Below are 13,127 nucleotides of genomic sequence, written 5' to 3'. Positions count from 1 at the left end.
TGCATGATTACCCAATAAAAATGTGTCTGTATCATTTTTAGACAATATTAAATTTTGAAGAAAATTGCTTACTATTTTTGACTCAAATTAGAATCCACACCAAACAACTCAATTACCGAAACTTTGCAGTTAGCAGAGGCTCCCCGGAAGATGTTAAATATTGGGGGCGGGCACCCAGCCTGTCCTGTAGAAACCAATGCTTGACACAAAATTGGGTGATTTTTTGACACTGGCCTCTTTGATGTTACGAATTGTCATGTCTCATAGAAATCAATAGTTAACAGAAAAATTGGGTGGCTTTTCAGTGATATGTCCTGTGATTTTGGGCGGGTATTATGGCAACCCTGCAAATAAGATAGATTGATGTTATCATGTGTGGCATGCAATCAACTTTCTCATAGTTATGAATACAAATGATGCCATTCTTAATCTTGAAAATTACAATCTGTTATTAGTAAAAATATGAGATTCGCTAGGGAGTCCTAAGAAAGGAGAATTAGTTGTCTAGCTTGGAGGGATGGTTTGTGTGTGTTGCAATTGGGATTAGGACATGAATATGATTTTAAAGGGACACTGTCAGACAAATGTTGGGTGTGATTCTTCAGCAGGGGCGTAACCACACCTGACCTTCTGGGAGGGGCTAGATTGAAAAATTTCCCAATTTCTGATCAAAAGTTGTAGTATTTATGTGCGAGCGAAAGCTTAGCGAGCGGTTTGCCGCGAAGCGTTAAACGGGTGGAGTCCAGGGGCCCGTTTTAGGGCCCCTGGTGGGGTGCAGGGACAAAGACCCAGCAGGGGTCAAGGGGGGGGAGCCCCCTGAAGCTCCTGGTTTTTGCATATTAGAAGCTAAAAAATAAGTGTTTCAGAGTACAAATCTCACAATGAAAGTAGTATATATCTTCTGCCCTCTTTCTTTCCCTTTTCTCTTCCCCCTTCCCCTTTTCTCTTTTCCCTTCCCTTTTTCTTCCCTCTATTTTCTTTTCTTCTTTCCCCTTTTCTTCTTCCCTCTTTTTCCCCCTTTCTCTTCCCTCTTTTTCTCTCCTTCCCCCTTTCCGCCCTTCCCAATTTTTGCTCTTCTTCACAGTTTTTTTTGTGCGGGGGCTTGCCTTGACCCCCCACTGGTTACGCCACTGTTCTTCAGGATTTATCCAGATTTCCTGGATTTTTTGAAGCCCAAATTTTAAGCATTTGTATTGATTTTCGGCCCATTTGGGGGGTATTTTAGCCTTTTTAGGATTTTCTACTTTTTCCTGGATATTTCATAAGCTTTGAATCACACCGCTGCAAATGTCAAGTTAGAATGTAGTATTACTGACCCCCCCACACACACACCCCTGTCTGTAAATGCTGTCAAACGAGGACCTTGACTTTTAACTTCCCTCTCTTTTGCTAAATCCTATCTAACCGAGGACGCACAAATTAATCGACATACTGTAGACCTCATTTACACACGTTGGGGGGGATTGGATACTTACATCCGTGGACCTGTCCATAACCCCCCAACAGAGGACCGGTTTTAAACGTGTTTTTATGCTATTTGAGACCTGGTAAGGTCAGTTCAACCAAGGACGTCCTCGGGTAGGTGTGCGTCCTCGTTTGTGTAGGGTGTGCTCTGGTACGGGTCCTCATTTGCTGGCATTTACAAACGCGCGCACATACCCCCACACACACAAAAGTTGGTAACCATGCATGTTCCCAAATATCATGGAAAAAACTGTTGACCAGTTGTGCAGACCGCGAAATCATCAGAATAGGGAAGAAATCTGAGCTTGTATTTTGGGAAAAACTTTGATGGCAAGGAGGGAAGTAAAGTCATCGCGATATTGATATCAAATTGGATCGATTTAGCCCATATTTATTGGTCGAGCTATGAGTTTAAAAACTCCCCCGGTCAGGTAATCTATGTATAAACGACAATCACATTACCATTGCTTCTTGGCAATAAAAATAAGCAGAAACGGCAACGTTTACTACCCTTTGCTGGCCTCTGTCGGACAAGTATCCTGCATTGTGAAAGTAGTCGGATGTTTTATACAAATTCAAATTGCAGACATGGATGGAAGACTTTTTATTATACTATAATTATCCAGGGTCTATGCTATAATATATTTTGCCCAACAATAGAGACTGTTTATGAAACCTGGATACATGGTGGATTTTTGGGGAGATTTTTTATTTATTTTTTCTGGGGGTCTCAATCAATCAATCAACTTCTTTTGGTTTCAGGTTCACATTGGACATTTCAATTATCTTGGTTAGCTGTGTAATAGGTATAAACTGGCTCTTGATAGGAATTGGGTGTGTGGTAGCCTGAATCCTTCAAGGCCTCAAAATATCGGTGCAATTCTTTTGGACAAAAATTGTGTGAAATTGAAAATTGGCATGGTAAACACATAATTTTACCTTAAAGTTTGGGCCAAAATATTGTGTAATTGAAAAATATTTACACTTCGCACACAGTAACACAGGACCATAATGATACCCACCAGCTATTTACTTGTCTTTGTCCCTCAGACAACTGACTCTGATACGCTACTAAACATGTCAATTGCTTGGACCCCCTCAAAAAAGTATTTTTACAAAACCACACTGCTTTAGTTGATTCCATTAGGGCTGGCTTATTTAAAGCCATAATATGTGGTTTGCTCCACAGCAAAGCCCTCAATTTTTCTCATATTTCTACTTTTTGCATGATTGTAATGCCAAGTGGTGTACTAAAATACCATGTGAAAGATTAAGCCTTTTAATTAAAATTGCTTTAATTACAGTAAAATTTAAGTTTTTATGTTTAATGTGGAGATCTCCGGTTTTAAACTTTTATTCTGAGTTCGCCGATCAAGTGATGGCTAAACACATCACATGCCTGTGTATCATTGAATCATTGAAATATAAACTGCGAGCATATCACTATTCATTTGCGTCTTGACGTATAAACTGTGTGCATATCACTATTCATCCTACGTCTTGTTTATATATCCCAGCTGTGTGAAGCTCCTCCAATAAACATGATAATCAAGACTGCAGAAAGGATGTTAATGTGATGGCAGTACCGTTGGCACTAAATATGTTATACCCTTTATGTGTTCACAGGGTTTCAACCAAGACTTTGAAGATCTTTTCAAGACCCACAAAGGCTATGCTGTACCAGATCCACAAGTGAGGGAAGATTTAAGAAGGGAGAGTAAACAGATGATAGTGCAACAATATACGATGTTTAGAGATAGGTAGGTTTATACAAAGTACACATACTTAAGAAAGAAGAATTCTGAATATTATACAGTGAAGTAGTTCATTAAACATATTAGGATAGACAAAAATTGTTGTAATGCCCTCAAGTGGGAATAAAAGGAAGGTTGGGTCGGTCGGTTGAAAAATCCCCACAAGTACAATATATTAAGTACTGCCTCTCCCACTTATAGGGACATTTGTCAATTTTGACTACTGCATACTTGTTACATAATGAATAGCCTTTCAACCAAATATTAATTTTAAGTGAAAATAATTAATTTTTTTAGCATATCTGTAAATATCGTCACTCACAGAAAAAAATTGGACATTATTTTTAGCCTTACTTTCTCTCCATAATACATTTTGTGTTGTCTTTTTGTTATTTGTAGGTATGTTGTGACAAGTTTCACAAAGAATCCTGAGAAATATATCAAATATACTCCAGAACAAGTGAGCTCACAGATCGACCACTTCTTTGACATATCAGCGTAGACACAGAAAAGTGAAAACCATCCAATTACAGGCCAACATCAGTTATCCAGCCATTACCCAAGATCGAAGTAGTTCGAAAAAAAATTGTAGTCACCTGCTCCACAGTGGAAGGGTGATGAATGGTTGACCAAACACCAGCGCAAGTGAAAAATCAATTAGGAAACCAGATTTTTCGATCAAGGAAGTATGTTTTTCGATCAAGAACATGATTTATCAGCAAAGAAAACAGGTTTTTCCCTTTTATTGTGTAAATCACTTGCCATAGGTGCTTATACACTTGGCTATTTGGTGGGATATTATTCATGATAAATGCTGCTGTAATTATATTGCACAATTATAGACATAAGAACTGTACAAATATGTGATTACCAGGACAACTCAAAGTGCAGGTTGTTCTCCTGTATTTTAATCAATATTTTTTTTATCCAATTGCATTCAAAATTGCACTGAAAGGGGTGCTTAAGCAGGAGTAAGGTGAAAAAGTCCACATGATGTGCCAATTTTGGGAGGATAAATCATTAATTCAAGAACTTCTATAAAAGACAGGTGGATGGCATTAGCCATATTCTTTAACTTTTAGCCATTGAAATAAAAAAAACCTGTAGCATACTTCTTAATATTAATACATTGATCTTATTGGAAATGAGTCAAGAAAGCCATTAATCTCATTTATATTTCCATAGGTTATGCAGTTCTTGAGTTAAGGCCAATAATATATCAAAAAGTGTATATTTCTCCCCTCCCGAGAAAAATCATGCAAAAATGATACCTCTTATATCAAGCCATGGGATCTCCTTTGTAGAACCCATACCATTCCTATTGTGTGTCAGCTTTATTTGTCTCAATGTTTGAGTGCAAACATCGCTAGGTCATACTGCTCTCTGACATGCCTTAAAGACATAGAATGTTATGCAAAATGCTGTCTGATGGATGTGTGAGTCTTGATATTTGTAAACATAAAACAAACCAAACATGGTACAATATTGATAGACTCAAAGTTAACTGAAGTGTTAAAAATATATTGTATTTGCTGTCTGCAAAAAGTCCTGTCATTATTGCATCAGGTTTTGACTTATATAGTACAGGCAAAGTGTAAGCATGTTGTATTGCCCTGTGACTGATCTTTTGGTTCCAACAAAAATGAATAAATCAGACTTATTGTTATGTGTCTTGCTTTTTGTTTACAACTATTTTAGCTGACCCTTATGAATTGAGTTTATATGTGGGACATTTATTGTTATGCTTCATTTATTTTACCTGATTCTTTGTACACAACAACAATGAATTGAATAAGCCAGGCCCACTCATTTATTATTATTGATATGGGCTATTCCAGTTGTAATCCATACACCCCTTTCGGAAGACATGACCTGAATCTCCCACACATGGAGTGCAGATTTCAAATGGAATCACCTGTTCAGTTAACCCTATTTGAAATTTACACTTCTTGTGTGCAAGATTACAGTTTTGACTTCCATATAGGGGTGTGTGGATTTCAACTAGAATAGCCCAATTACTGGTTCCATTCAGGTAACCGCATTTGAAATTCACACTCCCTTTGTGGGAGATGAAGTGTTATTGTTATTGCCTATAGTTATTGTTAATATGTAGATGTCATGACAGTGGCACCAAATCAAGCAAAATAAGGACATGACTGTGTAAAGTCAGCAATAAGATTTATGCACCATGATCAAAAACCTGTTGTTAGCTGTAATTTGGCATAAATACCATCCAAATATGACACAAGAAGTCCTAGGTATAGTTGGAAACATTAAACAATAAAGAACATACAGATTTGATTGCTAGATCAGCCCAGAACTCAAAAACAACGTTAGCAATATTGTCCTCATTTTGCTTCATTGATTGGGTCATTTTTTTGTAATTTTGAGAACAATGTACAAAATATGGTTCAAGCATGCATTAGTTACGTAATCACCTGGTTATTCCCTTTAATATGTCTCATTATCATTTTTTGTGCAATGATTGGTGAATAATATGTTTAAATGCATGCTTGAACCATATTTTGTATTATGTTCTCAAAATGACAAAAAATGACTCGGGCAATAGGCTGACGATATGTAAGCATTAATGTGACCGGTTCCTACAAAACATGGATTATGTCTTTATGCCATTATAGATACATACCATTCATATTTGTCAAATATATCAAATTAAATGTTTTTGGGTATGACACCAATATCGCTTGCCAAAATTATTTAATAAGTTAGGATTGTTTCATCAGTACCTGTAGTCCTTTTTTTAATCCCATTTCATTGCTGTGTTTTTGAACAAATTCTTTGGTCTCTTTGTCAGAATTACATTGACACTTACTTAAAAACCTTGACAAATGGTATCGTATCTTCAAAGAGTATACATGGTAAATTTGGTGCCTGTAGTCCATTTGGCTTCCTCCAGAGAGTTATGTCAGTAGTGTATACTGCAGTGCCCATTATATTAAATTGTGCATGTTGTCTCAAAGATTGGTGTGTTTACATCCATAGTGGTACATCTGTTACATGCGCAAAGTCTTTGTGTGACATTCTCTGTAGGAACCCAAATAGATGATATAGAAATTTTATTTGTGATGCGATCAAGCAAAATCAGTCGGAACTCAAAAATATTACATTTTCAGTTTTTTATATGATAGTAAAAAGTATTTACCAAGCTGCATTTTGCAGAAACGCCCATTGAAATTGAACAACCAGTTCCAAAGATATGAGCAATTTTAAAAAGAGTTTCCAAAACAAGAAGAAACAAAAGGAAATATTCCCTTTGTTTGGCTATATCTCAAAATGAATATTTCCAAGTTCTGACTTATTTTACTTGATCGCATCACATTTTATAATCTTTACAGCGCTATTAAAACCTAAAAATAAAGAAAGATCTGACATGTTGCTTGTATTGTGGGAGTGGGTCACAAATAATATCATTGTAACTGAATATTTATGCTACTGTACTGAATGTATTACTGTTTTGCTGAACTACACCTAATCCATCTTGATATTCCATGCGTATCCCTAATACCTGATGATTCATTGGTTGAAAGCATAAGTCATACTCAATCCCTACATGACTTGTTGAAATGTCAACCAAGATTAAACCACTCTAGTTTTGTTACTTTATGATATTTTTATAGGTTTGCAAATAATATATTCTCATGTGGCATGAGTGTGAGACAGTCGATAGAATTACTGTATCAATTTTTGATATGTCTCAGTTTTACAATTTAATCTGGAAACTTATTAGTTCTATATTTGGATAACAGATGAAGGCGCAGCAAGAAATATAAAAAAGAAACAAAGCAAGAACATTGATATGGGTAATAATGAGGAACAGCAACAGATGAGGCCTCTCTGATGTGACCTGAAGTCTGTTCCACAAAACTGGACAGGCGACCCTGTAAGATGTATCCTCAAGTTTGTTCCACAAAACTGGACAGGCGACCCTGTAAGATGTATCCTCAAGTTTGTTCCAAAAACAGGACAGGCGACCATGTAAGATGTATCCTCAAGTTTGTTCCAAAAACTGGACAGGCGACCCTGTAAGATGTATCCTCAAGTTTGTTCCAAAAACTGGACAGGCGACCCTGTAAGATGTATCCTCAAGTTTGTTCCAAAAACTGGACAGGCGACCCTGTAAGATGTATCCTCAAGTTTGTTCCAAAAACTGGACAGGCGACCATGTAAGATGTATCCTCAAGTTTGTTCCAAAAACTGGACAGGCGACCCTGTAAGATGTATCCTCAAGTTTGTTCCAAAAACTGGACAGGCGACCCTGTAAGATGTATCCTCAAGTTTGTTCCAAAAACTGGACAGGCGACCATGTAAGATTTCTTCAGTGGAATTGTTGGCAAATTAAATGAGAAGTGAAATGTCATTGAGCTATTCCAGTTGAAATCCTTACACCCCCCATGGAAGACATGATCTTAATCTTCCAGACAGGGGGTGTAGATTTAAAATGGAGTCAACCAAAATTCTCACTCCCAGTGTGGATGATTAAGGTCATGTTGTCTATGGATTTGAAATAAAATAGATGAAAGTGTTATTATGATGTGTGCTTTACAAATAACCATACAGATATATTCTGTTTCCCCAAGCTAGATGACCCAGCCCCGCTCTTGATTGAAACAAAACTTGTGTCTTTATCAATATCTATTAATCTGCATGTGATGTTGGTTGTCCCGTGTTACATGTTGTTCAGTGAGTCCAACATGAAGCACAGTTTTATTTGGAAACCTGCAATTAAGAAAATATAGTCAGCATACTTCAGTAATTGAGTAATTATTTACTCTGCAGTTGAGTTAAACAATTCTGCTGTATATTTGAAGCAGACACTTCCCCCTTTATTCCACACTATCCCATCCCCAGCAATCAATGTTGCATGTTCTTACAGATCTACTGCAGACATATCATTGTATTGGGTTGACGTAAGAAGCAATTGATGTCAAAACGTTGAAAGTGTGCAACATTATTTTCTTTAATTGTGGATTTACCAGTTCCAATTCAATACAGAACACTTGAAAATAAATCGCTTTATCAACCTATTATTTTAAAGGTCATATGAAATAGATCTGTTGCAAATTGGATGATGGGATCGTCTTGAGATCGTAGTGAGAGAAATACAAATCTATATACACCCACTCAAGACTAACAACTCATGTATTGTACAAAAACAACATATGATATATATAATCATAAGAAGACAGTTGTATATGTGCAAAGAGATAGTGTGTAATAAACCTCCATGACAAATATTATGGACAACTATATGTAGAACTCTTTAAGAAGTATCATTTAGGTGTGGCATTATTCTGTTAAAGCTATAATGTACAATCTTATAATATGAAATTAGTTAATTTTTTTCAAACCTGATTTTTTTGGAATATTTGTAATGTTTACACATGTCCAAACTTGCACCTAAATGGAATTAGCCGAATGAGCTGTGTATGTAGGTCAGCAGAGCAATTTTGACATGAAGTCATAATTATGACTTTATGTTCACCTTAGAACTCCATGTTAAACGACCAAAATAGTCAGTGGGGTTTCTTTCACTTTCCCTTGTTATTTAAGCTTAAAATGAACAGAAAGTCTTCCTGGCAGTTATTACTAATAAACACAGCCAACTTGAAAAGTCCCCACTAGTTCCATCCTCATTTAATAAGAGTCTAATTAGTTTATGGCAAAATAATTTATTTAATAATTGATAGCAAAAGTTAAATCATCGTGAGCATAGGAACGGTTGTTTGGATATTCATGCAATTTTTAAATGTGTTTCTTTCAATTTACTAATATCTATAAGACAGTTATTTTTACATTAAAAGAATAAATATGAATAAGTTTACCCAACAAACTATGTAAAAATTCACCAGTTCAATATTGAAGTTTGTGTTGAATTTTTGAATAGTCAGTTTGAAAAAAGATAATTACTTTTGCAGCAGTAGTCACAAACGCAGCCTCTATTATTATCCAAAATATACCACAGCAAATATGTAGAATCCAAATTTCTATGGAATTCCAAATTTTGAATGCTATACTTACAAACCATGACTTAGTCAGCCCCATGATCTCTAACATTACATTCCGTCAGGTCACAGTTCATAAAACTCAATAGGTTTCCATACAAATACAATGACCTTGGGACACATTGGGTACTGAAACTCATTCTTGACAATGCAAGATCTTTTGGAGCTTTCAAAACTGTAGGTTATTGAACTATGCCATGACAATGAGGCCATTGTGACCTGTATTGTTGGTCACAATGTAGCATGGTTGGTTGAATAGGGGTCACATACCTCCAGGTCCTGAAAGAATTCAACAAAAAAATCAACATGGAAATATACATGTACTGCCATTTCAAACAAATGTAGTTGTGATAAAAGACTGATTCATACACAAATTCATACTGGATTTTTTTTTTGCCATGAACATTTTGCCACGGTCCTGTTATGTAATAAATATGTTGATAAATGTGTAATAAATGCTACAATTGTTATAAACAAGAAAATAAAATGTAATATGAAATAAAATATAGCCAGTCAAAATTTGTTAGCTGAATATTATGATTACTGTTCCTTTGTTGTTATCTTTTAATGTATGACGATATTGATAACACCAAGGAGGATTGATATAGAACAAGAAGCAATAGATTATGTAACGCATTGCTCCTTTGATGCCGATTTGATTTTCGGACAGGCTTTTCATAAAAATGGTACCATTGTTTCGAACAAAGGGGTTCCACCATAAATTATTCACTGATCCGGTAGCATATGACATTCTATTATTGCTATCTACTGCTGATAGAGGCATGGATGACATACTAGTATTGCTATCTACTGCTGATAGAGGCATGGATGACATTCTATTATTGCTGTCTACTGCTGATAGAGGCATGGATGACATACTAGTATTGCTATCTACTACTGATATAGGCATTGATTACATACGAGTATTGTTATCTACTGCTGATAGAGGCCTGGATAACATAGTAGTATTGCTATCTACTGTTGATAGAGGCCTGGTAACATACTCGCATTGCTTTCGTTTGCTGATAGAGGAATGGATGGCATTCTAGTATTGCTATCTGCTGCTGATAGAGGCATGGATGACATACTAGTATTGCTATATAATGCTGATAGAGGCATGGATGACATACTAGTATTGCTATCTATACTGCTGATAGAGGCATAGATGACATACTATTATTGATATCTACTGCTGATAGAGGCATGGATGACATACTAGTATATAATTGCTGTCTACTGCTGATAGAGGCACAGATGACATACTTTTTTGCTATCTACTGCTGATAGAGGCATGGATGACATACTAGTATTGCTATCTACTGCTGATAGGGGCATGGATGACATACTATTATTGCTGCCTACTGCTGATAGAGGCATGGATGACATACTATTAATGCTATCTACTGCTGATAGAGGCATGGATGACATACTAGTATTGCTATATAATGCTGATAGAGGCATGGATGACATACTAGTATTGCTATCTATACTGCTGATAGAGGCATAGATGACATACTATTATTGATATCTACTGCTGATAGAGGCATGGATGACATACTAGTATATAATTGCTGTCTACTGCTGATAGAGGCACAGATGACATACTTTTTTGCTATCTACTGCTGATAGAGGCATGGATGACATACTAGTATTGCTATCTACTGCTGATAGGGGCATGGATGACATACTATTATTGCTGCCTACTGCTGATAGAGGCATGGATGACATACTATTAATGCTATCTACTGCTGATAGAGGCATGGATGACATACTAGTATTGCTATCTACTGCTGATAGAGGCATGGATAACATACTAGTATTATTATCTACTGCTGATAGAGGCATGGATGACATACTATTATTGCTGCCTACTGCTGATAGAGGGATGGATGACATAATAGTATTGCTGTCTACTGCAGATCGAAGCATGGATAACATACTAGTATTGTTATCTACTGCGGATAGAAACATGGATGACATACTAGTATTGTTATCTACTGTTGATAGAGGCATGGATGACATACTATTATTGCTGCCTACTGCTGATAGAGGCATGGATGACATACTATTAATGCTATCTACTGCTGATAGAGGCATGGATAACATACTAGTATTATTATCTACTGCTGATAGAGGCATGGATGACATACTATTAATGCTATCTACTGCTGATAGAGGCATGGATGACATACTATTATTGCTGCCTACTGCTGATAGAGGCCTGGATAACATACTAGTATTGCTATCTACTGTTGATAGAGGCCTGGTAACATACTCGTATTGCTTTCGTTTTCTGATAGAGGCATGGATGACATACTAGTATTGCTATCTACTGCTAATAGAGGCATGGATGATACAATATTATTATTACTATCTACTGTAGACTTCTCCGTAGTCCACTTGCCCATTTTGCATACTCTGACTATCATTTACTCGGGCTTTCGCGATCAATAAACTGGTAGATTCCAAAATCAGAATTGTTTAGTATTGAAGTGAACCATTATAATTATACAAGATATGTTGCATTCAATAACTTTTATTGTCACTAATCGTCTAATTATATAAACTCTCATGAACCATTTTTCTATTGAACACTTTAATTTTAACATGCTTAATAAACAGTATAATTTTGAGTTCAACGGAGTGCGTTCATCATGATTAAATAATAATGATATATTTTTAAATCAAAATTCGACTATGTCATAGTCTATATGTACTGCTGATAGAGGCATGGATGACATACTAGTATTGCTATCTACTGCTGATAGAGGCATGGATGACATACTATTAATGCTATCTACTGCTGATAGATGCATGGATGACATACTATTATTGTTATCTACTGCTGATAGAAGCATGGATGACATACTAATATTGCTATACTGCTGACGCGCCTTTTCTTTTTTATAGAGGTACTGTTGAATCACATTCATTTTTGGAGTTGGATAATAGTTTGGATATCATACAATAGTTTTGAGACACTCTTCTTTGATATAAATATCTTTAGATGTAGATGAATAGAACAATAAATTAACTAATAAGAGAAAAAACACCAATACTGTATGAAGCTTTATTTCGTACGAAAGGAATGAATATGGATTCAACAACTCTTCCTATACCTTTGTACAGGAGCCAACCGTTGTTAATCCGTGATGAATCCACACTTTTACTGTAGCGTATACGCGAATGCGAGCGAGACTACGCGTTACGCGAGAGCGCGTAAAATTCGTCATGCCTGGAACCTTTGTGCGTATGCAAGCTTACAAGTTGAATTCAGTATTTTCAAATAGCGGCTAAATTTTGCCGTTTTATTCTGTAGTTTTATTGATGATATTAACAGAGAAATCATCGACGTTTTTGTAAGGCTTAGTGACAATGATTAACTGACATTTCCCCGTGAAATAATCGTGAATTATACGATCTTTAGCTTCTTTTCGTTGTTGAAAGGGATTCAATCAGGTTTCACCGTTGTTCATCACCGTTTAACAACTCGCGTCCGGCGCGTCTGCGTGGTTTACTTCACTCGGGCAGCTAAAGCAGCCCTCGCGAAGTAAACCACGCAGACGACGCGGCCGCATCGTTGTTAAACGGTGATGAACAACGGTGAAACATGATTGAATCCCTAAATACCACTCTACCACCAATGACCACCCTACCACTCAAAAGTTTGGTGGAATTCAGACATTTTATTTAAAAAAAAACATATTGTGTGATAACTTTTTTTAAAGAATATAAAAAGCCAGTCTGTAAATTGTGCGAAATAAATCAAGTGTACACGAAAGTGTCATGAACCACGAATTACTTTTACTTAGCGCCAATTTAGTCCCAAATTCCCGTCACGGTTCGTAGGGCTTGTCTAGTTATTGTATAATATTCATGCAATGAA

At 36.3% G+C, this 13,127-nt stretch overlaps 1 protein-coding gene across 2 annotated transcripts in view; it reads left to right on the top strand.

Annotated features, from left to right (window-relative positions):
• Nucleotides 1–8,488, top strand: part of LOC140151468 (exocyst complex component 7-like) — a 65,993-nt gene extending 57,505 nt beyond the window's left edge. For both annotated transcript variants that reach the window (XM_072173822.1, XM_072173821.1), the window contains exons 21-22: nt 3,091–3,224; nt 3,618–8,488. In XM_072173822.1, the coding sequence (XP_072029923.1) occupies nt 3,091–3,224; nt 3,618–3,720 (237 nt within the window). In that variant the 3' untranslated portion in view covers nt 3,721–8,488. The remainder of the gene's footprint in view (nt 1–3,090; nt 3,225–3,617) is intronic.
• The last annotated feature ends 4,639 nt before the right edge of the window (nt 8,489–13,127 follow it).

The sequence above is a fragment of the Amphiura filiformis genome, chromosome 4, assembly GCF_039555335.1.
Source record: "Amphiura filiformis chromosome 4, Afil_fr2py, whole genome shotgun sequence".
Classification (NCBI taxonomy): Eukaryota; Metazoa; Echinodermata; class Ophiuroidea; order Amphilepidida; family Amphiuridae; genus Amphiura; species Amphiura filiformis.
Note: the sequence above shows the minus strand (reverse complement) of the source record. Positions and strands in the feature narration are given on the sequence as shown.